The following is a 25,031-nucleotide window of genomic DNA, read 5'->3' as shown; positions in this document are numbered from 1 at the left end:
TGTCGATCAACGTTTTGGGTCATGAAATTAATAATGAGACTTGGATCGGTTCTTGCAACAAACTGTAAAGCTGAAATGCAAGTAAATATAATGCGAGGAATATGAGAGTTTTAATAAGCATGAAAATAAGAACGCAATGGCTCTCAAGATGATCGTTTGATTTTCTCATGTGCATATCAGAGGACTTAGAAAAACAACAGAATAAAAAAACCTGTCAAATGTAAAAACACAAGGGAACACATCTGTTGCAATGAAATTATGTAGGCTATAGGAACGTTATTATTATGCCATATGAATTCAATATTACATGGTAATTATATAAATGTATTTAGCTGCTTTTACACAAGCGCTTGTTAAATCTGTTATTGAAATAACTAACAGTTATAATAGTTATTTTAAAACGTGTATAGTTGAACTAAAAAATACAAATAAAACTCACAAAACAGGGAAGTAAGAGCAAAATAACGTTCTTCTGTCTTTTTCTCACTCTATAATCATACTCGTCCAAGTTTGTCCAGACAACAATAGATGACTAGACTCATTCAGTTCATTCACTCACCAGTTGAGTTGAAGATGCCTTAGGCAGGTGAGTGAATTACAATAAAACTGACAATATTAGAGACATAAACACACCTAAAAATCTCCCTCTCAATTAAAACATAAGCAGAAGAAAATGTACTCGCTGTGACTCAAACTAATTGTGTTTATGCACAGAAAAATGTAGGTGTGTGATATATGACTCGGTAAGAGTATGCAAACAGTAGCTTACCTCACTACCATGACACATCTTCCAGAATCCCACCACAAACTTTATTTTTAAGTAGTCCCGGGAGGATTAGAAAAAGTTGATTCTCCCGCTTAAACCATTTATTATGGTCAGCAAGCCAAAACTACCTTTTATTATATTCAAGGATTAACGGAAGTGCTGAATTTGTGAAAAGTGCTTTTATAAAAAGTCACCGTGACAATTCAGGCCCCGGCACGTGAAGTCCAATTTTTTCTGACGATTAGTCTCTGTCACATTTGGGGTAATTGAGTTGGCTGAACCTCGGTGATTTACAATTACCCACTAATATTCTCCTTACTGTGATCTTTAAAAAAGTATCAAATTAGGCCAAAGAAACTTTGAGGAAAATTCTACGGAAAGATATCTTGCTTTGTTCATTTCCCCGCATTTGATCTAAAGTCAAGCGCTCACTAGAGAGCGATGTGGAACTGACAACAAATAAATAAACAAAAAAGAAGCACAGTTTTGTTCTGGCTGGCTTTCATCCCACACTCGCGCTCTGAAACAGAGCGTTCGCCTCAAATTCGGGCCACAAATCCGTGTTGGGAACACGAAACGGCGCAGTTTATCAGAGACAAAGAACTTTAAAGAACAACATTATTTTGCCTTTCATTTCTGCTAGAGAAATAACCACAGATCGCCCTGACAGCACCAAGAGTCTTCGGTGATGCTAAAATAATGTTCCTCTCCTCTGCCCCGGGCCAAACGCTGGTTGCCAGGTGTGCACGTGGGTAAGCCTGTGACTGGGCGAGATACACGAGAGTGAGATCACCATTAAACTCCACAACATGGGGTGAAATGTGATATCTCTGGGTAATGACATATATCATAGCTCAGGGGCTACACTGCATGTGATCAAGCTCAATCTAATTACTTGCAGTCACAAGCCAACCATCATGTCTCCATTTCCTTGTGATTTGATTGCAGGTCCCGATAGCAGCCAGCAAACAACCGAGCGATGTTTATTCCATATTCATATCCATTATTACAGAAATCTAAAGTTTTAAATGGAACTCAGGCCATTGCTTCAAGTACAGTATGGCTTTACAGTAGCCCAGCTTTCGTTCTTGCAGTAACAAGATTTTAGTCCGTAATTCCATATCGTAAAAACCAAGTATAGCCTAATACAGCCTAATGGCCCAAGTATCCTCAATGATAGATGTATAAAAGCCGCCATTCCACTTTTAGTGATTTGTTGGCAGCGAGGGCTTATTTGTACACTGTTTTCCATCAAGAGTCATCCACGCAACAAGTGCAAATCACAACAATACGCCGAGCCCTAGGTGACTTTTTGTCAGCCACCCAAAATCCAACCTCATTCTTTACTGTTTTGGCTATAATTATAAGCACATGCAAAAATCTAATCAACAGCCATTATTACTTGCATCACAATAAACATACTCTCCATGGAGCCTTGACTCAACGTTTGTGAATGCAAATGCAATTACAGGTCATTTGAACTTGGTAGACGTCCAGCGCTGATAAAAACAAAGCTGGTTTGGACCGGTTGGACGATCCATTGTGCTGTTACCCAGAGGGAAGAGATTGTCACGGTAGCCACCAATCAGGCTATGTGTGTGGTTGAAAAAATTATGGAAGAAAGGGAAAATGGGACAACACATCTACCTCATCTCTCCCTTCTCAGTGGTCTGTGTTGCAGTTGAAGCCCTTGTTTGGTGAGACAGCTGCGGTCGATCATGAGGTGTCACGGCAGTCTAACTGGGAGCAGATCAGAGATCTCATCCTGAGTGCTGAAGACACTGCGGCCACAGACCCGCTGGCAACACATACCTGAAACAAACTCGGACTAATAAACATCAGAGGCATGTAAAAGTGGCTTGGAAAGCCTGTAGATGAAAAAATGCATGCAGAAAAATAGATTATTCCTCTTCGACAGCATGCTAACTGATATCATACTGTTTCTTTGGCTCACTTTGTCAAAAATACACAGTAGGTACCTGTAGCTGTTTACAGCTTTCGTTATGTTGCCCTGGAGACAAGGGTTTTCAGTTTGAACCTCTCTCTATAAATGTTCAGATGAGTTTGGTAAAATGCTTCTAAAAACGTCAGCCCAGGGGCAGAGGGATGTATTTCTAGCTATCAAACACGCTGCCCACTCAGGGACGATTTTATAAATTCCGTGTAATGGATCCCGACTGTTTACGCTACAGAACGTTTGAGAGATTCTTGAGTTTTGTGCAACGCTGGACTCTTTCCAAGTGACACAAGGAAAGCATTCCTGTGAATGTCACGCAGCGACAATGAAACATAAACAGCAAATTCCCAGCAGATATATTGTGATGATGGATTACACGGAGTGATAAATTCACACAGTTTATTACAAAAGGCCAGTTTGACCCTCACTCATTTGATGTTTATTTAAAGCTTGCATATCTTAATCTGGTTTTATGCGAAGACAGAATTTTGTAGATTAATGAGCCACGTCAACTGTGCAAGCCGACTTAGCCGAGTACATGAAATTAATGGACTTTATCTGTGTAAGTAAATTATGACTTATGAAAAGCTATCAATTCAACAGTCTGTCTGGGTAGCTATTAGACACTTGTATCATTGAATTCACTTCGGGGAGGTTACTTCATTTGAACATAAAAAGGGATATTCAGACATTCATGAATTAGTGTCATACTTTTGTCAAAGGTACCCAAATTGTGCCTCCATCAGACGGTTTTCTTTCACCGGAGCATGAATGTGAATTTGAATACGGCTAATGTTTAAAAATCTGAATCATTTATGCAGATACGTGGGGTGTAGAAAGACAGAATATTTAAAAAAATGTCAAAAGCCTATAAAAATCTTATCACGCACACCCAGCGAAATCAAAAATCGCTGAAAATGACAGACGTGGCAGGTGAATTATGTTTTACTGCTGATGCAAGGGTAAGTTTTGGAAGCTATATTAAATCCACATGAAATATGTTCAAATCCAATTCCAGTATTGGTCTGGCCAAGGTCACACACTAATATGTTATTAAATGATAAATGGTCTCAAGACAGTTTATGTGTCATATTTCATCTTTGTCACGATTTGTTTCTATAACCTCTGTGTTACCGAAACCAAATGTTGCCATGCACAGTTTTAGACGTAAGATTGGGGTGTGTGTACGTAAGTTTGTGTAGGAGAGAGAGATGGAGCAATGAGATTTCTCCAGAACCAGATGACTCATGTTTTACAATTCAGCTCTTACAACCTTGATGTTGATATTTGGAAAAGGGAAGATATACTTCAAGAGAGCTGTGCGTTTAAATGTTGACATACAGATTTCTGTTTATCGAAGGCAGTGGTTCATGCACAACCAGAGCAGAACATTCTGTCACTGTGCACATGCTGTTGCAACAAAATTAAATTCAGTGCAAAGATTATTTTGATTCAAGTTGTGCAATCAGTTGTGAAGCATCAGAGCAAACAGTTCATAATGAAGTTAGAAATGCGCTCTGGTACAAAAGCAAAACAAGTCTGTAAATAAATATCATCCAGACAATGCATTCGTGTTGCTTAAAAAAGCAGAGAAGGAGGTATCAAATGAGGTTGGGGTGATGTTTGGCGTGTAGCACAAGCACATGGATTGATCGAATCACAGGATATCATGCAGCACAAGAGGTCGCCGATAATGGCAGCATGACGACAAGCCCATATCCTCAGGCAAGGTATAGCATCCACGGTTTCCTGCTGTCCCTGTCTCTTTAATTACCCAACATCCAGGTCAATCTGGGCCGCAATAAATCGAACAACTATGCAAAACCTGAACATAGCAGAACCAGATCACGGGACCATAGCTGCATAGTTTTGAGGAAAAAAAACACTCAAGAAAAATACAAAATAACTGCAACAATATATGCAATATTCCACTTCAGTTGGTTTGCATGAACAAATCTATCACTTTTCACAAGAACGCTGGGTTATGTTTGTTTGTTTGGCCGTGTGATAATAAACATGCGGCAGAACATTACATACACAAAAACAGAGATTTCAGTGAGAAATAGACACATATTTCTGATTTTTAAGACAATTTGAGAGACTGAAGCAGATTCTTTTAAGACAGAGATTTTGATCTCAGGGGACAGTGAGAATATGACACACCTAAATAACACATATTTTGTTGCTGTTATGAGGGAATAGCTCACACAGTCATGCAGACATCATGCTGCATCAATCAAATGTCAAAAGACTTGTTATTGTGATTTCTTAGCACGCCAATCTGATCCTTGTTACTCCCACAAAAATGAACTTTTCCCCACAAAATAAACAGTTGCAACTCAAAAGTTTTTCACAGATAACTACTTTTAAAAATGGTCCGAGCATTTTCATGGAAAACAAGAAGGTCCGTTTTCCTCTGGTGTATCTGCCAAATTCTTTATTCTGGCTGGGACCTGAACAAAGAGCTCCATCTACAGTATAGTGCAGATCTGACAAATGCAAAATACCAACTTGTCAAAGTGGCATGCAGTTTTCTCTTACATTTATGTGTGAAAGGATGAACAATGAAACATGTTTGAATCGATGGGCCGTGTCTGAACGATCCAACTGCGATGCAGTTCAAATGCGTAGTGAGCGCACTCTAGTGGCAGCAACTGAAATGTACAACACGCGTCCACCGGCAAGCCTCGGGCAAACTGTTATACAAACTCGGTAAACAGCGGGTGACACATCGGTGCGAGAAACATTAATCACGTTTCCTAAAGCAACCTATGATACATTAATGTCTTATTTTTGTTCAGCCTTACTGTGTGCGGAAAAATATATATTGAGGTAACAACGTGGAGAATTACACGTTTACAGACATCTCAAGCGGATTTGAATGCGTGACATTTTTATTTTCTGAAGAGAAAACCCATTGAGAAAACAGTTATTAATTGTTTTGCCTACTATAAAGAATTATCTGTGTCATTCACTGTGTATGATACACAGTAACGTTATTTAAGCTGTGACTTTTTTGTTCAGATCACCCGTGCTGGGCATGTCATATGCTGCCTGGTGATATGACACATTTTAACGTAAGCAAATTGCCCTTGTAATATGTGATCCCTGTATGATTAGACTGTGTAAACAAGGTTTTTGTGTGCATGTTTACGTCGCGTTTACCACAGAAGCAAATGAACCAGCATGCGTGTTTCACAGAAGGCCGTAGATCCCATCTGGCAGCATTAAGGCCTCTTGCCTTGCCTGTATAGCGGTGGTTGATCGGCTGGGTCACGCCAGAGCTCTAGGGGCAGTAATTAAAACGAGACAGATAGGCCTAGTTGAAGACTTTTTAAGGATAATAATAGAATCCATCTGATGCTGACAAAATCCACAGCGACTCTTTCCTTTCTGTACGCCTACTAGTACACAGAATTAAGCAATAAGCCCTAAGAACAGTGGACGACACAGAGCTATTTTTTATTCAATTGAGAAGGACAGACGTGGCAATAAACAAATAAAAATGAACAAGCTTATGGGTTGAAAAAGCACATTTTTCTCTTCAGGAATCATTAAAGCCTATTTTATATCAATCAAAATTACAAATAAGAAGTCTAAGTGGAAGTCAGCGGCTACTCTGTTTTATGCATTTTTTCCTCAGAAAAGTCTCTAAATCTGTGTGTTGATTCTTTTACAAGAAAAAGACGTACACCAGTTACCAATTCATCTTTTTATTTTCTAAGATCTCATACTTTCAATAATTCTGGAAAAGGAAATACATCTTTAAAACTAAAAACAACAACATTAGACTAATGCCTTATAAGATAAAACACACCCATGACTCTGTCTCCTGACCAATTAAGATAAAAAACAGGTTCTCAAGATTAAGATTCTCAAACAATGTTATACATCTGATAGTTTTAAAAGACAATTCTATAACTTATATCCTTTAAACAAGAAAATCTTAGTAAAGTTTGTATCTGAATGTGTTTGATGGCGCCTCTGGGTGATAGCCCCACCTCAAACCAATGTGCCCCCCGGGTTGTGTATATGCACAGTGCATCCATATATCTAGTCCTCTGATTCAGTCAGTATTGCTTCAGGCCTCCAAACACTTGTGCCGTACTGGCGGTAGACACACACCAACAGTCCACATGATGGACAAAACATCCCATCGATGGCTTTAACAGCAGCCGGTATTGTGTGAGACCTGGCTCTGTCTGAATAGGCCAAGTGAGGCCCCTCCTTCTGCAGTCCACATCCCAGTTGTGGTGACAAATGGCAGTGGGCTGCCATCACCTGTCATCTTTGGTCAGAATGGAGAATGAACAAGCCCCTTTGTGTCAAACAACAGATTTTATAAACTAATACATGTTGGAACATGGAATCAGATTTGTTGGAAACAGGCTTTGGTTATTATTAACCAACGGAGTGTTTTGTTTAAATACAGAATGATCACTGTGCTTTGTGTAGTAGTGGAATAAAGTTTGAACAGAACAGAACCCATGACCGGGTGTACTGGAAAACATGAGAACAGGTTTTGTGGGTAACTTGGGGAAAAAAGGGTTGAAAAGAGAATTACGGAACATATTACATGATTTCCTCCAAAGTCAAACAACCTCTCTGATGACAAAATCCAAATATTAATCCAGCGAAAAACACCCTGACAATGTATACAGTTAATGAGGCAAAATAAATTATGTGGCATTCAGAATAGTTATGAAGCCACAGTGCAAAAGTTATGTCAAGTGGTGTCTTATCTTAATAAAAGGGCTTGGTAAGCTTTTATGCATCAAAAACAACAAACGTTTACTGGATATGGCCCTTTAATTGAATTGAGACCATTCAATTGATCTGTAGCAGCTCTCTTGTTAATTCACAGTTGAAAAGCTATAAGACATCACTGAATGATCTCAGCGCTAGTGTTTCTGGGATTTCAAAGCGGATTTCAACCTCTTGCCTTTAATAGTCTTGATCTTCAATACATCATAAAACCTGATAACTTTAAGTCATAGCTGCATCATCATATCTAAGGAAAATGCTTTGAAGATGAGTAGCTTGACTCGAGATGACAGCGCTTAAGGGGGAAGAAGAAAGAGTAAAGCCATATCACATAAAAAGGTTTCAAATGACCACATTGTTGTGCCAAATGTCAGTTACAATCAATAGTAATCCCGCTTACAGCCTTTAGAAAAATAACATGTTCCACTAAGCCAGTAATTTGACAAGGAAAGAGAAATATTTTTTTCATAATCCTAAAAAAATCTTTAAATTATATACTGTGCCTTACATGATCTGGTTTATAACTCCCATTATTTAAGCATTTGTTTAAACAACACAAAAACCCAAGAACAACAGATGTATTTGAGATAACAGCTTGAATGCAAACTGTATGAGAGTACATAACATTTCTATTACAGGGAGATCATTCACATCTAACCACAAACAGGAAAAACTGGCTGCGAGTTGCATGTCATTGCCACAGGGGAGACCGATTACTATCCATGTTTGTGCGTTACTTGCTTTCACACTGTTAATCCGCAAGACAGTTGTGCAACAACTGTGTCTCATGTCGATCTAAACCTGGAACATTAGAAGGATTTGAATACTTTCTTCCATAATTCAGTGTATAAGGACTGGGGCTGTCAAACTCCAAAATTACAAGAAGAGCCATATAAAAACAGCAAAAAGATGAGAAAAAGACCAACATTTAAATTATGACATCTTAACATCGAGCCTAGCTCTCCATGGCAAAATGAGACATTTTATAACCGTTACAATATGTTTGCATGCCAGCCACAGTCAATTTCCACCTTTATTAAATAGAAAAGAATAACCAGGATATTATAACAAAATCCTCCCTTTGTGTTCTACAGTAAAGGCAACTAAGACAAGTTTGGATTGACATGAGTAAATAATGACAATATATATTCTTTAACAGGTTCAACTGCCTGATCCTGTCCTGTAGACGTGTGAAAACACTATGCCAAAATTCTGGATTCAGGGAAGTCCCCAACCTCAGTCTTTCTACTGGCCCGACAGTTCATAACCATGACGTATGGATCTGGCTGGATCTATGGAAAATTAGCTTTACTCAGAGAGCAGCAAGTGTACTGTGTTTCAAGTGATGAATCCTAACCACAGCGGTTTCATTGAAATATGATGACTGGGCAACCTTCCCGGTCTCTTCCACCTCAGGGTGTTATGGACACCCTCATATACTACTAAGAATGGGAGGAGACAGCAAGAGAAATGGACTGATCTGCTGGGGACAAAGGCCAAGTCCCAGGATTCCAGCTTTCCTTGCCTGGAGCAGAGTAGACCAGGTCACTTTACCAAAAGCCGGTTCATCTTTTACAAAAAGGGAAACTCATCAGAGGGCAACACATTTGTACATAGAGGTCAGCATCCCAAAGCGAATACGAGAGAGAAAAACCCCACGCACCTGGACACAAGAGCCATCCCGAGGAAGCCAAATGGTTCCATTAATGAACTAAAAAGGGGGAGGGAGGTTGAGGTGACACCATGCTAAGATCGGCTTTTTTGCACTGGTATAGGACACTTAAAATCATCCACCACCAAATATCCTGTTTATTCTGATCCCTCCGGCAGGGTCAACGCTTTCCATCCAGGCTTTGGAAAACTGCCAGGCGCGCTGGCGCTGGGATTGAGCTATTTTAGGTCGTCTGATGAGAAGTGGGAAGTGAAGATCTCTCGGCTGATTCATCATGGGAACAAGCCGGAGAACCACTGTACAGACGAATGCTCAGGTCGGAGGTACAAAACTGCGTCTGGCTTTTTCCTTGCACTGGTTAGAGTGCGGAGAACGACTTCAACAGGCAGAAAAGGATCCGTCCTCGCCCCAGAGAAATTCTGCTTCCATCCCCCAGGGTTTCCACTCACGCTCACAAGTACAGGGAGATGAAAAACGAAGGTGAAGAAAGGAAAACATTGAATATAACAAATCCAAGCAGCTCATCTGTGTCAAGCTGCTCCGATAATAAGACGTCCATACAAAATGGCAGCCTTCAATAAGTTACGATCATCCATCTCGCTCTCGTTCAGACTGGGGTATGGTGGGATGACAAGTTGAAGAGAGAAACACAGAGACGGAGGAGAGCTTAGGCGTGTTGTGCCGCCAGTTCCTGCCCAATGAAACGACGCAGGCGTTCTAGATACTGGCTGTACAGCTCGATGTCGTTGTGTCCGGCTCCCTCCACCCACAGCGGCTCCACGGCCTTGGGGCAGCGCTCGTACAGGGCCAGGCCGTGGGAGAAATCGATGACCTCATCCTCAGTCCCATGGATGATCAACACTGGAGACGTGATTTTAGACACTTTCTCAATACTGAAGAAACACAAAAGAAGATAACGTTTATGCGCTTTCAGGAAACTACCATTTACATCTCTTTTTAAATAGCTGAAGTATTTTTTATAATATATGTTCAGTAGATGTTCAGAGCACCTTGACTAAGTTATAGTTTTAAACTAGCTTCTCCAACACTTGGTGTATACAAGTGGTGTATACATGTGTTTGTGTGCATTCCCACAAACTAAACAGCTGACAGCAAACTAAACCAGCCCAGTGGCTTGTGTGCTGGAGAACAGTAGTGGTCTTGACTGCAGCTGTATGGTGACCATGTGTTCCACTACACTGGCACTGAGTGACACGATCCACCAAATCCAACAACCTTCTAAGCTCCACAGCCAGCATGCAACAATGACAATAATGAAACCTTACTATTAAAATCCCTTCAGTCAAGAGCTCAATTTCCAATTAAATAATAAAAACAATGCAGAAACAAAATGTACATTTCTTCAATTGTTTAAACACACTTTATATCAAGCTCAATATAATCTTCACAAGCTATGAACATCACAATGCACACCGTTTACTCTAGCCAAGAGCAAAACCGTTGAATCGTTCATAAATAATGACAATCTGTGCTGATCGTGACAAGGTAAACCATTGGCTCATTAAGAAATCCAGTGACGAGCCCTGCCAAACCCCCAATGAAAATAAGACACAAATAATAATGCATGAGATCAATGGTTCTTTTACTTACTTGGGAAATGCATCAAAACAGTAAGTCTTCTTAGTGTCAGGGAAGGCCACCCTCATGCCAGAGGTGAGAGGGGAGTGAAGAATCACAGCCGCACACTCGTATCGGGATGCCAGGTCCACCGTGGGCACTGTGCCAATGCTTTGTCCATACAGAATTATATTCTCTGGGCTGATGCCATATCTGTTTGAGAGAGAGATATCCAAAGCTAATTAATGTTTTGCCGGATATTACAGTCTATTAACACCAAGAGTGTGAGTCGTAAACAGAATTCGCTAGTGACAGTTTGTTCAGAAACTATTAACACAGAGCAGAATCCGATTCCTAATTTTACAGGTAAGAAAAGGCATTTTAAAGAAAAAACAAACACTTGTTAAGGTGAATATTTGCCAATAATACAATGTGTTTTAGACCCTCAGGAGTCTAGAACCTAAACTCATTTAGGCATCACCCTTGTATCTTTTTTGTGTCTTACCGCGAGCGTAGAGCCTGCCACGCTGCGTCTATGTCTGCGTACAGATTCTTTTCTGACGGTTTTCCCGTGCTGACCCCGTAGCCAGAGTAATCATAGGAGAATATATTACAGTTGATGCGAGTGCCCAGGCCGATATAGAAACTGCTCATCTGGCCTAGATCCACAGCGTTACCATGGGAGAACAGCACGGTAAATCTGGAGAGAAAGGGTTGATGGGATTTGTAGTGCAGTACCTGTCATTAAGGAATCCTCAAAGACTTAATAAACTATAATTTCCCTTGCTGAATCATTTAATCATGTAGGTGGATCGGCAGTAAGCACAGGCCCAACAGGCCTCAGGGAATAGTTTCATAACTAGCATGGGTGTGTGTATGTGAATGGATTTACAGTATATGATCAGGTGACAAAACATGGCTGACTGTACATCAAAGTGTCTCAAAACAACACTCAAGGCCACATGTACTTTCATATGCGAGGTAAACACATCTATTGTAATAAGACTCCTACAATGTCCCATCCATCCAATACAGCCAATAACAAATGTAGTCGTCCTATAAAATCACCAATAAGGAGGAAATGAAGCAACAAAGGAACAAGCAGCAGCCGTAAAAACAAAGAGATGGATGATAAAGTAGGAATGCGTTCAGGAAGAACGGCTTTCTGGGTAGAGATAACAGACAAACTGGGAGAAGGAAGCAGGAAACGGGACAAAGGAAAGATGGAAAAAGAATTACGGAACGTAAATGACTTGTGGGAGGAAAAGAGGCACACAGGCCTTCAGATGAAACGTGACATTACGAGTTCAGCGTAAGATGTGGATTAAGCGTTAAGATTGCCTAATGGTACCAGTTGTTTGTCCCTCTTACCTCGCCGAAGGGGCACAGCGGATGTACATGCATCCAACTCTGTTCCCCCGACTTGAGCGAGTCAAGAACACTTCCGTGGCATCCAGTTCCCGTTGGGAATACTGGAATTCCGCCCGCTCTGCGAGGTGGAGCTTCCAGCGCCCCTCCCCTGTGGCATTTCCTCCTCCTACAGAACTCCCAACTCCTCCCCTGGAGCGAAGGCTCGACTTCCCTGTGGGTCCGGCCGGTACCGGCCCGGCCTCCAGATCGGGCAGGAGGGCATAGGTGGGTTCAGGGGGCAGGAAGGCGAGCTTGGCAGCAATGCGTCTGGGGCAGGGGGGGCAACAGAACAGGCAGCACAGCTCACTCACAGAAAGGCCATTCATTGTCAACTGCAAGAGATAAGAGATCATGATCAATGAACATTCAACACAAGACGGGGATGATTCATTTGACATTCGGATTACACTACAACAAAGTCAACACAAGTTAAGGATTATAGAAGTACTATGAGCACTTATGAGTGCAATGAGTCATAACAACTTTAAAATATGCAACGGCATTTTATACATAACGTTACTTATGTACAACAAACAACTTTCAAGAACACTTAAAGGCAGAACGCACCAAGTGTAAACAGACGGTTAATAAGTAATGCCCAGGTAGAATTGGGAAACACATACAGTAAACCTATCCTCAACTATACTGACCACTCCATCTCAAAACCGACGGTCAATGTGCTATCTGATACTGTTTAGACAACATATATAAATAATACATAATAAGCAACAGCTTGGTCACATCAGTCCAACAGACCGATCATCGCTAGTTCAAGATTTACACCATATTTCATTTGCAAACGAACAATACATGCCAACAAAATACAATTATGTATAACGTTACTCTTGTAAAACATACGTTTCGTTCTCTTGACCACAGCCTGCCAATGCCGGATTTTATATGTTTTCACACCCAAGAAGCTAGCTCGTAGTTAGGGGGGAAAGGAGAGTTAGCCCGCTAGCTACGACTCAAACAATAAATAAACGTCTGTGCTCCGCTGGAGACATATCTCATCCGAGGATAAAATGTAGCGCTAGAAATCAAACTCAATATTAGGTTATCCGTCTTCGGCGATGAGTCGACTCCCGGCTACCGTCCTGACATGTATTCATCTGCTGGTGTAAGCTAACAGAGTTGTGTGTTTTTTCCACTTCAGTTGTAGATGTCTGGCCGCTTAGCCCTCCCACTCTTCGTTGGGCTCACTGCTACGTTCGTGTTTCATATATTGTGCTTTTATTCTGTGAAACTTTCTGATGACACTAAACATGCGACATGGGAAGTCATTCGTGGATTTATAACCTGTTTGATTGGATGTTAAAATGATTATTAAATTGTTTTATCAAACTAGGGTTTGTCGAGTAGCACGTGACTCAATGCGGAAACTATGTAGAGTGGGAAATATTCACCAGTTTGAGAACGTCTATGCTCTTCACGTTACCGCATCCGGAAACTACGCCGACAGGACAGAGGAGGAGCGTCTGTTGTCACATCTGCTTGCGTTGTTGTAAATATCGCCCGGACAGCTGACGTTGACAGACATCCATCCAAGAAGAGACGTAACAAATATCGTGCAAATAAATAAAACTGGCTTGTAGCTAAAGGCTTCATGAAAAGTGACTAAACTCTGTGCATAAACATTTTTTTTCTTTTAATATAAAAAGTTGTGCATGCAAAACCAAACAATAGACACAATATGGAGGCAAAGATCATATTGGACAATGTAAAGCTGAAAAAAATTCAAGAACTGAGCCAGAGAGAAAACACATTGGTTTATATGGAACTAATGAACTTCTAATAAAGCAAGGCATCTCATGAAACTTTCCTACAAAATGCAAATGACATATATTATGGCTCAACTCATTTAAAACCAGACTCTAAATAACCCACAGACTTGAACAAAACCAACTAGCAGCTGTAAATCAGCTGTCAGTGGTGGAACAGGGCAGGGCTGATGTGGCATTTGATGATTCAAATGCAGACACAAGACATATTTAATGCATACACATATTGTTTACACATCTAATGTAACAGCATGAAAAGACATTCTACTGAACAGAGGAAGGGCAAAGACTTTCACATGTGTCTGACAAAGATGTACTCTTGTTGCTGTGGGAAAATGTGTGGGAATGCATTTTCCTGATGCTAGGGAAACAGAGCAGACTTGCAAGCATACATTTAAGAAACACACAAGACATTGCATAATTTTAAAATAAACTTTGTGATTTTATTGGTTTTATACTTACTCATACACATCATACAATCCTAAATTTTAAAAGAAAAAAAGGTATCTGGTGGTGTCTCTGGGGGACTGGGCACGCTGGTAAATTAATCCACGAATGCTGGTTAATGTACTGCCGATAATGCCTGAGCTGAATCTCACTTTGTCTTTCTGAATGTTCTGATGAACTACCGCGCGAGGATAACGTCTCAACACCTTCACAAATTTCAAGGCAATTCTGCTTTGTGTTATGCAGAGATTACTCTGTTTTTTTCTTCATTACCACATGCAATAATGTCTGTGAACCACTGCTAGTGTAAAAGGGCTAATGATTAGATTGGCATACAGTGCCAATTTGAGAACACACTGAAGGCAATAAAGGTAGGGAACTGTGACCCAACTGTCTTTAACCCCATTAGGGCTTAATATTAGATTAGATTCAACTTTATTGTCATTACACATGTACAAGTACAAGGCAACGAAATGTGACCTCTGTATTTAACCCATCCAGAAAGTAGTGAACACACGCACAGCAAGTGGTGAACACACGTACCCCCAGAGCAGTGGGCAGCTATCACTGCAGCGCCCGGGGAGCAAGTAGGGGTAAGGTGCCTTGCTCAAGGGCACCTCAGTTGTTACCCGCCGGCCCTGGGAATCGAACCGGAAACATTCTGGTCACGAGTCCGACTCTCTAACCATTAGGCCACAACTGCCCATATCATCAAGCTTGATCAGTATTAGTAACTGGATGCCTACATTCACATCTCAAACAAGACTCCATCCCACTAACCATAGACATTTGAGCATCCCCATACCCTGACAGTGCCTTTCACCTGCCTGTACACCTAAATCCAAGAGCGGTGTGGTCTCTACAAGTCTGTGAGGGGAGTAGGATCTTCAAGCATCACAGACAACTATGTAGGCAGTCTGTACGAGTTCCAAATCCTCATTAAAAGGCTGTCAAGAAGCCGGCTCAGCCAACCATGCCACGTACATGCCAGCTCTTTGAGCCACATTCACCTGGCTTCTGGCTTTCACAAATGCTCTCTTGAGTTGGCAGCACCTCTGAGGTTAATGCTCCAATCACAGTCGGTGCTAACTAAAGCTCATGTTATTTTCTTAAAGAGACAAGGTCATTTAATTTCACACCAGGAATCACACTGCAAGGTATTCGTTTGGTGCCAGCCCTGGCAGATTTCTACATTTCATTCACATCTGCCAAGCTGCCTTCAGGTGTCTTTATATCAGGAAACTGTTAATGAACCATGGAAAAGTGTGCACATCAAGAGACTTGACAAATGTTACTGACAAACACAAAATGTGCCATATGGTTGTTTCAGCCCTTTTACAAAAATGTAATGTAAAAACACACGGCCAGCACAAAACAGGCCTCAAACAAAAGATGACAGAGAACACCACGCTGCACCTTCCACCTTACATAATATGGGTAATTAACAAACTACGTACTACGCACACACGAAACGTACACACTTTTCTCACTGAACCTTCCCACCCTTCTTATAAACCTTATAACATTCTATTTAGCATAATTCAATATGAATGGCGGCCACATAGTATTTACACTAGAGAACACGGTAGAATCCTGTTAATTTGGATAGTAGAGGCAGGCTCCATTCGTCCATGCACTGTAACAAATGGACATGGTTTATTTTACATTCTTTTACAGTTTCAAATTGCAATTGAAAATGTGGCTGCAGCAAACATTGCAAACTGGCCTAATATCAGAGCGAGCATGCAATGGTTTTCTGTTTAGGAAAAAGTGTGCACTGTCCATTATGACATCATTAAGCACAGCGGTTTTCATAGTAATTAAGGAAATACACATCTCAGAACAGAAGTGTCACCTAAAACAAATGATTCGCCAGCTCTGTTTGCATCATTCATTGGTCTGCTGGTGGTTAACAACAATACCTTGCTTCTCCAAGCTCTGCGACTCTGAGGGCGAAGGTTAAAAGTCCACTGTCTTGTATGCAGGTGTGCATTAGCGATAAATGGCCTGCTAAGTTTTGTACGTGCTGCACAGTTTTGTTGCGTTTGTGCAAAGATACTGAAGAACTTTCATTGTGCTTCAATACATAAATGATACATCATTTTGTAGCCAAATCAAGTCCATTCGTTTTTGAAGATACAGACTTGATCTCCATCGAACATCAGAATCCACAATTGTTAATATGGATATACAAAAATGAACGGAAATGTATAGTTAAGTAATTACCTAATGGGTTTTTTCGAGTTTTCTTTTCAGGACACATGCTTCCAATCCTCCAGTACCAACCAACCAAATGATAATACAAAATAAATAGAATGCAATCACACAGTTCAATACGTACAATATATTAATATAGATTTTCTGATGCCATACACTCATTAAAACAGAAGAGGAAGGGAAAAAAACTCAGTCACACGCTTATGTCAAGGCTCTTACACTTACTCCCCACCCCGCTCCCTATTCGAAGCCCCATCCGATAACTATTCATGCACCCAACATTAGCATGATAAGTCAATATATAAAAGAGAAATTGTTTTTAAATGCATGGGCTGGGATTTGATGTAAGGGGTAATTAACCAGAAATAAAGAATAACACAAAAATTATATTTTAAATGGGTAAATGTGGGAGTAGTCATTAAAATCTATATTCTTCAGCAACATTTTGCAATCGCAGAGAAATCCTGTCAATGAAACCCCCACCCGCAATTTGTACTCCCCAGATTTCCGAACTCACATCCCAAGGGTTCCTATAAAAAATAATGTTAATATCCTAACAAAAAAAGGTAAAAACTAAAGAGTCCTCTCCCTCCCCCCAATGCAAATGGATGCCCATCTGACAACCAATCCCTCTTCTCCCTGGCTCTCTAGAAAAAAACAAGCACACGCACAAACGTCATCTTTGAAACGGCCACACATTCATACACACATTCCTGCACCGTACTTCCAGGAGAGACAGGGAGATGATAGTTTAGGGAGTGGCCAAGCAGGGGCAGTACCCTACAACCACACCCACCTTATCCTACAATGAAGAAATGATCCCATTTAAGAATGGTGTTATTCAGCGCCATGGTTCCAAAACTTGCAGGTCAAACAATTTTTGCTGAGCCATCAGTCCTCATAACTTCTGAATCTTCTCGGCTACCACGATGGGGTTCTCCTTGCGGATACGAGCAGCAGCAGCTCCTCGATAGTCGTAGGGACAGTCATGTTTGTCAGAGTAGCGGTGAATAGCGCAAAACAGGTTGCCGCAGCGACAGTCAAAGCCTAGAGACAAAATAAGGAAGGGAAGTCGTTTCAGCCGTTCAATTGAACACCTAATTCTGCTGGATAGCATAAGTTATAGCGTTGAGTTCTCAAAAGATAAGATTGAATACCAGCAGTACCATGTGAAATCCAGCACTAACATGCAGTATGTTGCCTGACCACAGCCCGAAAATATGGAAAACTAACTGAGATTACTAACTTGGACTGACACTTATAGATATAATATACTTGTCATTTTTACATGGCATCCTAAGAACAGATGTTTCAAGCATCAATGCAGATGTTAAAACACATGAAGACAGGTAACAGAGCAACACACAGGGAATATTTAAGCATAATATTAAAAGTCAGTTTCCTAACTTGCTCAACAAGAAAAATGAGCAGCTGTAAAGGCTGAAGTAAGATTCTTATGAAGTTTTTCAAGTCTGCTAATAAATAAGTCAAGAGTAACCCTCTTTCAAGAACAGTGATCCTCCTGTGGCACTTACCCGTGAGGCCAACTTTTTTCCTACAAGTAAAGCACCGATTCTTTTTTTTGTTCTTGTCAGGAGTCTGATCTCCATCTGATGACGCCTGTGAGCTCTCTCCTACTGGGCCTGTCAAATACGCGAGAGATCATTTGCCGGACAATCAATTTCCTTGCTTCTGGGTCTACATGTTACTCTGACACGCAAGTGAATGATTTAATGACTCATAGGCATGAGAGAAACACAGCTGACCTGTGCTTTTAGACGACCCTTCCTCCTCTTCGTCTTCTGCTTCTGCCCTGTCTGAATCTGTGGTTCCAGTGTCCTGGGAGATGCTCATAGCCGTCATCCGCTGGGTTACTGGGCTGGACAAACAGCTGCATCAACACAATTCAAGCAAATATATCAGTTAGTTGTCATTCTTTCCTTAGCGTTTTATTTTTCTTTTTTATTTTGGAACCTGGGATGCTGCACAGTTGAAAAAATTAAGACCTTTAAGGGCCTCAACTACTAATATGAATTCTTATCAATATGTAATAATTTCTAACACTAACATTTAATTAATTTGATAACAACATTACTGCTTTTAGATAAATGTCCCTGTTGGGCACTGAATATTTATTCTTTGTGTTAAAGGGCCTGTCAACAAAACCATTTAACTCTTACCTAGACGTTCGTTCTTCAGCGGGGGTAACAGCTTCTATGGTGGGTACAGGCGTGGATTCCAATATTACTCCAGATGCAATTGGGGAATCGACAGGTGATGTGGCAGCTGAAAGCACAGAGAGAAACTTACCCAACCATATTCTAACCCTTACATATCTCACACTCATTTGAGGCCTTTGAGTACTCCTCTAAATAGTGAATGAGTTGAATCAGATGTGTTTGAATAATGGGCATTTGGGGCAAGAACAGATTTGGGACAAACCCAGGCAGTCAATGTACTGATTCACACTTTAATGCACCGAGTGAACAAATGTGATTGCAATGCAGTACGTGAATGTAAAAGCAAGTACTGGGTCTCTTGTTATTTAAGCCAGTGTCCTATCTTTCTCACCTGGGGGGCTGGTTCTCCCCCCTCCTTGCTGTCTCTGCAGATGTTCCTTGTAGCAGACAGAGCACATTCCGTTGGTGCGAGGATTACCATAGAAACCGCATCCCATAGTGCACAGCATCGGCACCTGCGTCTGATTTGTCTCCTGAGCCATGCTGTTTTTAGAAGGGGGGTGAGGGGGATGGGAGAGGGTAATCCTAAAAATGGAGTTGAAGACTTAATTATAGCAATAAGCATTACTGATATTGAAATGTCTTAAAAGACCTGGTAAAAAAAGAAAAGTTCAAATAAAAATGAATATTCTTTTATTGTCTAGTCACTCCAATCTCCTTGAATATAGTTTATGTAAGTCATATGGACAACTTCTAATGTGATTTTGTGAAGTATGCAAACTTGTTTTTGTTTTTGTCATTAGGCTACTAAAAATAAACAAAAATGTAATGTTATCCTTTGATAAGATTCGAAAAATACATTGCTGACATAACCTGAAACACAGCCATTCATACGTTTGCCCTTACGGTGGCATGGCTGATTTATCTGTACAATGTCACTAATGATGAGATAAAAAATGTTTATACACCAAAAACAGATTTTTTAATATATATCTAAGCACCTGGAACTGGGTTTAAGCCACCTCCACTGAAATAAAAACACCCTAAAGAAGCCTGCATTTCCTCTATAGTGAAGCTGTTTAATGTTACTGGACTTCAGATAAAGGATGAGTGAGTCCAACCAAAACTAAACTTTACACCATTATGGTTTATTTGTTGAAGAGCCTGCTACAGCCAAGTGCGAGTCTGACAATACAGTGTATGGAAACAAACGTTCTTTTGTTTGTTAGTTTGCTTTTTGTTTTTCAAACAAACAAACGAACGATCCAGGTTACTGAAACCTAAACAACCTGGTGATCAAATGACGGTTTGCAATCAGGCAACAGTTCGCCACAATTCAAAGACCATTTAAAGTAAATATTTAACACGGGCATACAGAAGTTTATCATAACTGTCTAAACGTCAAATGTCCCTGCAAATATGATTCAATGCTTTTATTTTGGAGGCTGACCAACGCAAATTAGGATTTTGTCTTTGATCCTAGTATCGCGAAAAACATTAAACCGAAGTGATGTCAACATCAAAATGACATTACGAGAACACAATCCCTTCAAAAGTAGTTAACATCACGCACGGTTGACCGTGTTAAAGTCGCTAACTTGATGAAAGTCGTTTTGTTCATTACATCCAACTAGCCAAGCTAATGCGCTAGCTCTGCTAACAGCTAGCTGACGTGATGGCACGCAAACAAAAAGGACAACTGGAGCCTCGAGACCGCCCTAAGAAAACTCGCTGTGGCTTAAAACACCCGTTAACTTTAATATTTACCCGTATTTCGTTGTGATTGAGGGGAAATCGACGACCTTGATCCACAAAAACCTGACAGAGTACGTCCCTGCTATGCGCGTGCGGCCTGCTGCCCAGCGTCATCCGAAACAACGGGCGTGACGTCACCCGCAACAATTCATTTTTTCCGCCGTCATCGAAACCGCGTCACATTTCCACCCGGACTACTCAAATTAAGTATGTTGATTAATTCATCACGCGATATATTTGATTTAAGTCTTTTATGTTGTTTTTAATGTCACAGCTGTAGCAAGTTTTTTTGCAGATAACCACACCGGGCAACATCAAAATACTAAAACTTTTTATAGCGCATGTGAAGACTTTCAATGGAGTTCAATTTGAAATATAATTTTATGCAGACTTTGTGTTTATTAACATACATTATATATATTTTCTGCAGTTCTGTTAGAGCATGGGGATAGCTAGCTAGCAGTGTGAAGGTCATGGATTCAATCCCAAAGAATGCATGGCGTGATAATGGCTCCCAAATTCTTGACTCTCAAATGTAAGAACATTTAACAGCTTTCCCCTTTGTAAGCAAAACTTTACAACATATTTTATTGAGCCATTTATTTTGCATGTTACATAAACATCTCTTATACAATTACTGGACCTATGATATAGAAACGAATTTATTTCACAATCAGGGACTATGAAGTATGGTGTTTTCATTCTGAAAATACATTGTACTCATTGTTTATTAAATGCCACAGAGGTTAAATGCTTCACAATCAAAGCTTCCATATTCTACCTAGAAGTTTCAATACCCTTAAATACTGACAACGATTAAGTAATACCATTATTTTTAAGTGCATTATAGCACTTTCTAGTGTAAGCCTAATAAAACCAGTTAACACCAGTTAAACTTAATTTTCAATATGACGTTTTGCAGCATTTATTTATCTGTCTTATCCAAACATGGCTTTTATTTAGGGTTAAGTGACAACTTCATTCCCCCTTTTCTGTTATTTGCGGTGCAAAAGGCCCAACCAACCAATTGAGAGGAGTGTTATTGAGGAGATATTCCACGACTCCATCTAAAGATTGTCGTACCTGTTGAAGGAGGACGACACAGTTTTATTAAAAATGAACAATTATAAAATAGAATAGACTAATGCATAATGGCCTACACCTGTATACCTGTGTTATCTGCTGGCGTGTCTGCAGTAAGAGAAGTGGTGTGAGCGTACTGGTGCTTCTCAGCGCCACTTGGAGTTCTTCGGCTGTATGTCTAGCAGACCGCAGCTGTTCCTGCACAGTTCCTGGGAGACCCTGAACACTGGACACAACCCCTGAACACGCTGTCTTCAGCTGGTCACTCAGACCTCGAACCATCGACAAGGCTCTCTGCTCCAGCTGCTGTGGGGAGACACACTTGTGAAACATTTGTTAAAAAAATTATAATGCATTGTAAGTAGTATTCTCTACCTCTCCCTGGTCCTTTGCGGAATCAACCTCTGCCTCTCCAATTGCTTCTCGCACCATTTCTTTGGGCTGACCTTCCTTCCATTCCTTCCACCGCTGAAGTAACTGTTCGGGAGCCCCCCCTAGCTGCTGGTTGGCACTGGCCAAAGCAGTATGGGCACTTTCTAGCAGGTCTAAGGTGCTGGTCATTTGAGTCACTGCCGTATGTGTAGTGTCTCTGGCTTTGCGGGCCCTGATAAGGGATTGCTCAAGTGCCCTCTCCTGAACTTTGGAAGACAGCTTCCCCAGACGGACAAAGTAGCTGGGGTTAGAGGTTACTATGAAGCCTTCTTCCTCTCCTGGCCTTGGTTCGGCCAGGGCAGCTGTAAGCAGAACACACAATACTGAGGTTGGTATCAACACCTGGGATTCATTGTGTTCTTGTACCAACGTGAGAAAACAACTTGGATATATGTTTAAAGAAGACAAGCTTATTGCATGTAGCTCTAATGAGCTAAAATAATTATTCAACCTAACCTTTATATTACATGTTTAACTGACCAAACATGTCAGGATTCAGATCTAAACTGGGTCAATTTGAATTGGATTCAAGTCATTTATATGAAAAAAGCTTTAAAAGTGAAATGTTTTCTTAAAGCTGCAATCTCTGTTGCTTCATTTAACATGCTTCTCGCCAAAACTGTACACAAATGTGTTTGACCTTTAACCTCAGTAACATTTCTCTATTTCCTCACAGTAATTACATTACTGGGACTACACTCACCCAGCTCTTTCTCACTCAGTGGAAGGTTTTGATCCACCCAGTCCTCAGAATGGGTAAGAGCTTTATCTACACCATTACTGACCATCTGGCCAACACGAGACCCCATGACTGTATTTATGCTTTCATTTACAGCAATACGTGTCTTCTCCACTCCACCCAACACTGCTCCCATCACTGCATCCTTGGCCCCTGTAACTGACTGGTACACCATTCCCATTGTATCTGATACTACCTGCGATGGAAAAATAAAAGCCAAATTTACAAGATAGCAAATTCAAAGGCTTTTAAATACGGAGTACATGCAGAATACATTACCTTGTCCGCTGGTTGTTGTAAAATGGGAAGCTTTTCTTCTACTTTGTCCAGCCCTTTCATGGCATATTCATTTACCACAGCAACTACAGAATACAAACATACACACACACACACACATAAAAACATCTAATACTAGAAAATGTACATGAAGAATAAAGTAAAAAGACAGATACTCACGCTGTGGTTCTAGACGGTCAAATATGGGTTTGGAACCTGTCGTGGCAACAGCCCCGAGAGTGCGTACCCCACTTTCTGCCACCTCCATGACTCCTTTCAGGAGCGGTACACTATCCTTTGTAGTGCTGTAGGCATTGAACACCGCACCACAGGCTGAACTCACCAGCGGTATATTACTCACCCTGCATACTATGCTCTGAAACCAAGTAATAAGTATGTTTGATGAAATGCGTGCATTGGTATTCATAGTTTTATTTTGTTCTGTGTGTACAAATGTGTACAATTACATGTCTTAATATGGCCTTGTGTGTTTTATATATTGGAAAAGAACCAAATCTTTGATGTGTGTGCCTATGTGTAGGTACTGTAAGGGTCAGAGAACTGTGTAATGGACCTGTTGATCCTGTGCAGACTGTGGTGTCTCTGTGTCCATCTCACTTGTCTTCTCATCTGTCATTCTACAAGAGATGTTTGCGTTTTAAAAAGAGAAAACTACATTTAGAAAGAAAAACGTTTATTTATTATTTTTAAATGTTTATTAATTTATTTGCTGACATGTAGACACTGAAATTACAGTACAGGGGGCCCAGAATTCCTTCCTGCAATGTGCCAGGACATCATACTCGTTCAATCAAGATATATTTCAAATGGACTTTTAACATATAACAAGATAAACAAGAGTTGTCATGATTTTAATGAATCATGGTGCAAAGGTGAGAAAAATCACAGATAGGCCTAAATGTGCGAAGACAAAGTGCAGGATTAGAAATGCCTTTTACAGTTATGAGAAATCATTTTATATTCTCATAATTAATTTTTTCTTAAATTATCTTATTGCATTGGATCGAGGCAGATTTTATTCTAGTCCTGACAAATGGTTAGACTATAAAGGGCGTCAACTTTCACCCACTTCCTGTGAAATCTCATTGTTGCGCCATTGATTCCGTGTGGAGTCTGACAGCTAGCTAGACACCCGAGAGCCAAACGGCAGCCAACTAATCCCAGCAGAAGTACAATCTTACTATAGATACAGTTCTTACTGTAACACCCAATGTCTAATTTGTTTCTTTCAGATTTGTTATTATTAGTTTTTAATGCGGGGTTTCTATATGACTACGCGTCAAGGAACAATCACAAGACAAATTTGGATACAATCCGTAATCGCTCCACTTTCAGAAGAAACGAAATTTGACGTTGTACTATTGAATGGCAACTCTTTAACTCAACGATTCGTTTAAAACAATAAAAACATGTGCCATCGCATTCATTAACTATATTATTTTTCTTACATTTGAACTTACTTGTAATAGATCCGCTGTCCTGCGCTGACCCGCGTTGAGTTGATGTGGGACTCTGATCGCAAGTCTGGTCAGAGCCTGTGTCAACTTGTCGCAATAAAAGCGCAGTTAGGCGGAGTTCTTTGAAACAAACCAATCCCTCTCTATAAGAAATCCCTTAATATGAAACTACACTCAATAGCTGTTGCCTCTTTCATTTTTGTTCATATCTTCAATACTCGTTGAATTTGTTTGCGAACTGAAGGATGCCACAGTGTTAGATGCTTAAATATCTCTGCCCTCGATAAAAAAAGCAGTATTTATAAGCCTAAAACCGCCTCCACTACGAAATTGTCTAAAAAATAGAAGAATGTTCTATTATATAAATATATAATATATTAAACAAACTATTTCTGTTATGTTGATAAAATTGATATCCAGTTTATATTCTTCTCATCGTAAAACCCCACTTTGTATCTTGAACAGACTAGCTGAATCTGGATTGTTCTTGAGTTCA

The 25,031-nt window shown here is 40.4% G+C and overlaps 3 protein-coding genes across 5 annotated transcripts; all 3 read right to left on the bottom strand.

Moving 5' to 3' along the window:
* Positions 1-6,426: 6,426 nt before the first annotated feature.
* abhd17ab (abhydrolase domain containing 17A, depalmitoylase b) lies at positions 6,427-13,311 on the bottom strand. Its single transcript, XM_057357365.1, has 5 exons — positions 13,006-13,311; positions 12,109-12,479; positions 11,243-11,437; positions 10,771-10,950; positions 6,427-10,052 (listed from the first exon to the last, which is right to left on the bottom strand). The coding sequence occupies exons 2-5, from the start codon at positions 12,471-12,473 to the stop codon at positions 9,827-9,829; spliced, it is 966 nt and encodes a 321-aa protein (XP_057213348.1). The 5' UTR covers positions 12,474-12,479; positions 13,006-13,311; the 3' UTR covers positions 6,427-9,826.
* Positions 13,312-14,346: 1,035 nt separating this feature from the next.
* zgc:77486 (uncharacterized protein LOC405808 homolog) lies at positions 14,347-20,661 on the bottom strand. 2 transcript variants are annotated; one of them, XM_057357373.1, is made up of 6 exons: positions 20,540-20,661; positions 19,157-19,357; positions 18,773-18,880; positions 18,359-18,483; positions 18,128-18,235; positions 14,347-17,639 (listed from the first exon to the last, which is right to left on the bottom strand). In XM_057357373.1, the coding sequence occupies exons 2-6, from the start codon at positions 19,312-19,314 to the stop codon at positions 17,491-17,493; spliced, it is 648 nt and encodes a 215-aa protein (XP_057213356.1). In that variant the 5' UTR covers positions 19,315-19,357; positions 20,540-20,661; the 3' UTR covers positions 14,347-17,490. The 2 variants fall into 2 exon arrangements, with proteins under 2 accessions (XP_057213356.1, XP_057213357.1); XM_057357374.1 differs by having other exon boundaries at positions 18,773-18,878; positions 19,164-19,357.
* A 204-nt stretch (positions 20,662-20,865) lies between these two features.
* plin3 (perilipin 3) lies at positions 20,866-24,635 on the bottom strand. Of its 2 annotated transcripts, none has more exons than XM_057356781.1 (8): positions 24,539-24,635; positions 23,632-23,695; positions 23,238-23,433; positions 23,061-23,143; positions 22,746-22,977; positions 21,986-22,344; positions 21,698-21,913; positions 20,866-21,610 (listed from the first exon to the last, which is right to left on the bottom strand). In XM_057356781.1, the coding sequence occupies exons 2-8, from the start codon at positions 23,692-23,694 to the stop codon at positions 21,506-21,508; spliced, it is 1,254 nt and encodes a 417-aa protein (XP_057212764.1). In that variant the 5' UTR covers position 23,695; positions 24,539-24,635; the 3' UTR covers positions 20,866-21,505. The 2 variants fall into 2 exon arrangements, with proteins under 2 accessions (XP_057212764.1, XP_057212763.1); XM_057356780.1 differs by having other exon boundaries at positions 20,875-21,610; positions 21,698-21,916; positions 24,539-24,634.
* Between the last annotated feature and the right edge of the window lie 396 nt (positions 24,636-25,031).

This window comes from Triplophysa rosa, linkage group LG17 (assembly GCF_024868665.1).
Source record: "Triplophysa rosa linkage group LG17, Trosa_1v2, whole genome shotgun sequence".
NCBI lineage: Eukaryota > Metazoa > Chordata > Actinopteri > Cypriniformes > Nemacheilidae > Triplophysa > Triplophysa rosa.
Note: the sequence above shows the minus strand (reverse complement) of the source record. Positions and strands in the feature narration are given on the sequence as shown.

Bases quoted from the DNA above. Each gene is read 5' to 3' on its own strand.
- zgc:77486 (XM_057357373.1), bottom strand. From the start codon at position 19,314: ATGGCTCAGGAGACAAATCAGACGCAGGTGCCGATGCTGTGCACTATG. The intron at 18,881-19,156 runs AGATAGGACACT...CTCTGTGCTTTC, and splicing joins ACCAGCCCCCCAGGTGAGAA to AGCTGCCACATCACCTGTCG. The intron at 17,640-18,127 runs GTAAGTGCCACA...TTTTGTCTCTAG, and splicing joins GAAAAAAGTTGGCCTCACGG to GCTTTGACTGTCGCTGCGGC.
- plin3 (XM_057356780.1), bottom strand. From the start codon at position 23,694: ATGACAGATGAGAAGACAAGTGAGATGGACACAGAGACACCACAGTCT. The intron at 22,345-22,745 runs GTGAGTGTAGTC...TTCTGCTTACAG, and splicing joins ACTGAGTGAGAAAGAGCTGG to CTGCCCTGGCCGAACCAAGG. The intron at 21,611-21,697 runs GTATACAGGTGT...CTCCTTCAACAG, and splicing joins CACGCCAGCAGATAACACAG to GTACGACAATCTTTAGATGG.
- abhd17ab (XM_057357365.1), bottom strand. From the start codon at position 12,473: ATGAATGGCCTTTCTGTGAGTGAGCTGTGCTGCCTGTTCTGTTGCCCC. The intron at 11,438-12,108 runs GTAAGAGGGACA...CTTTCTCTCCAG, and splicing joins CGCTGTGCCCCTTCGGCGAG to ATTTACCGTGCTGTTCTCCC. The intron at 10,053-10,770 runs GTAAGTAAAAGA...GTGTTTCTTCAG, and splicing joins TGTTTTGATGCATTTCCCAA to TATTGAGAAAGTGTCTAAAA.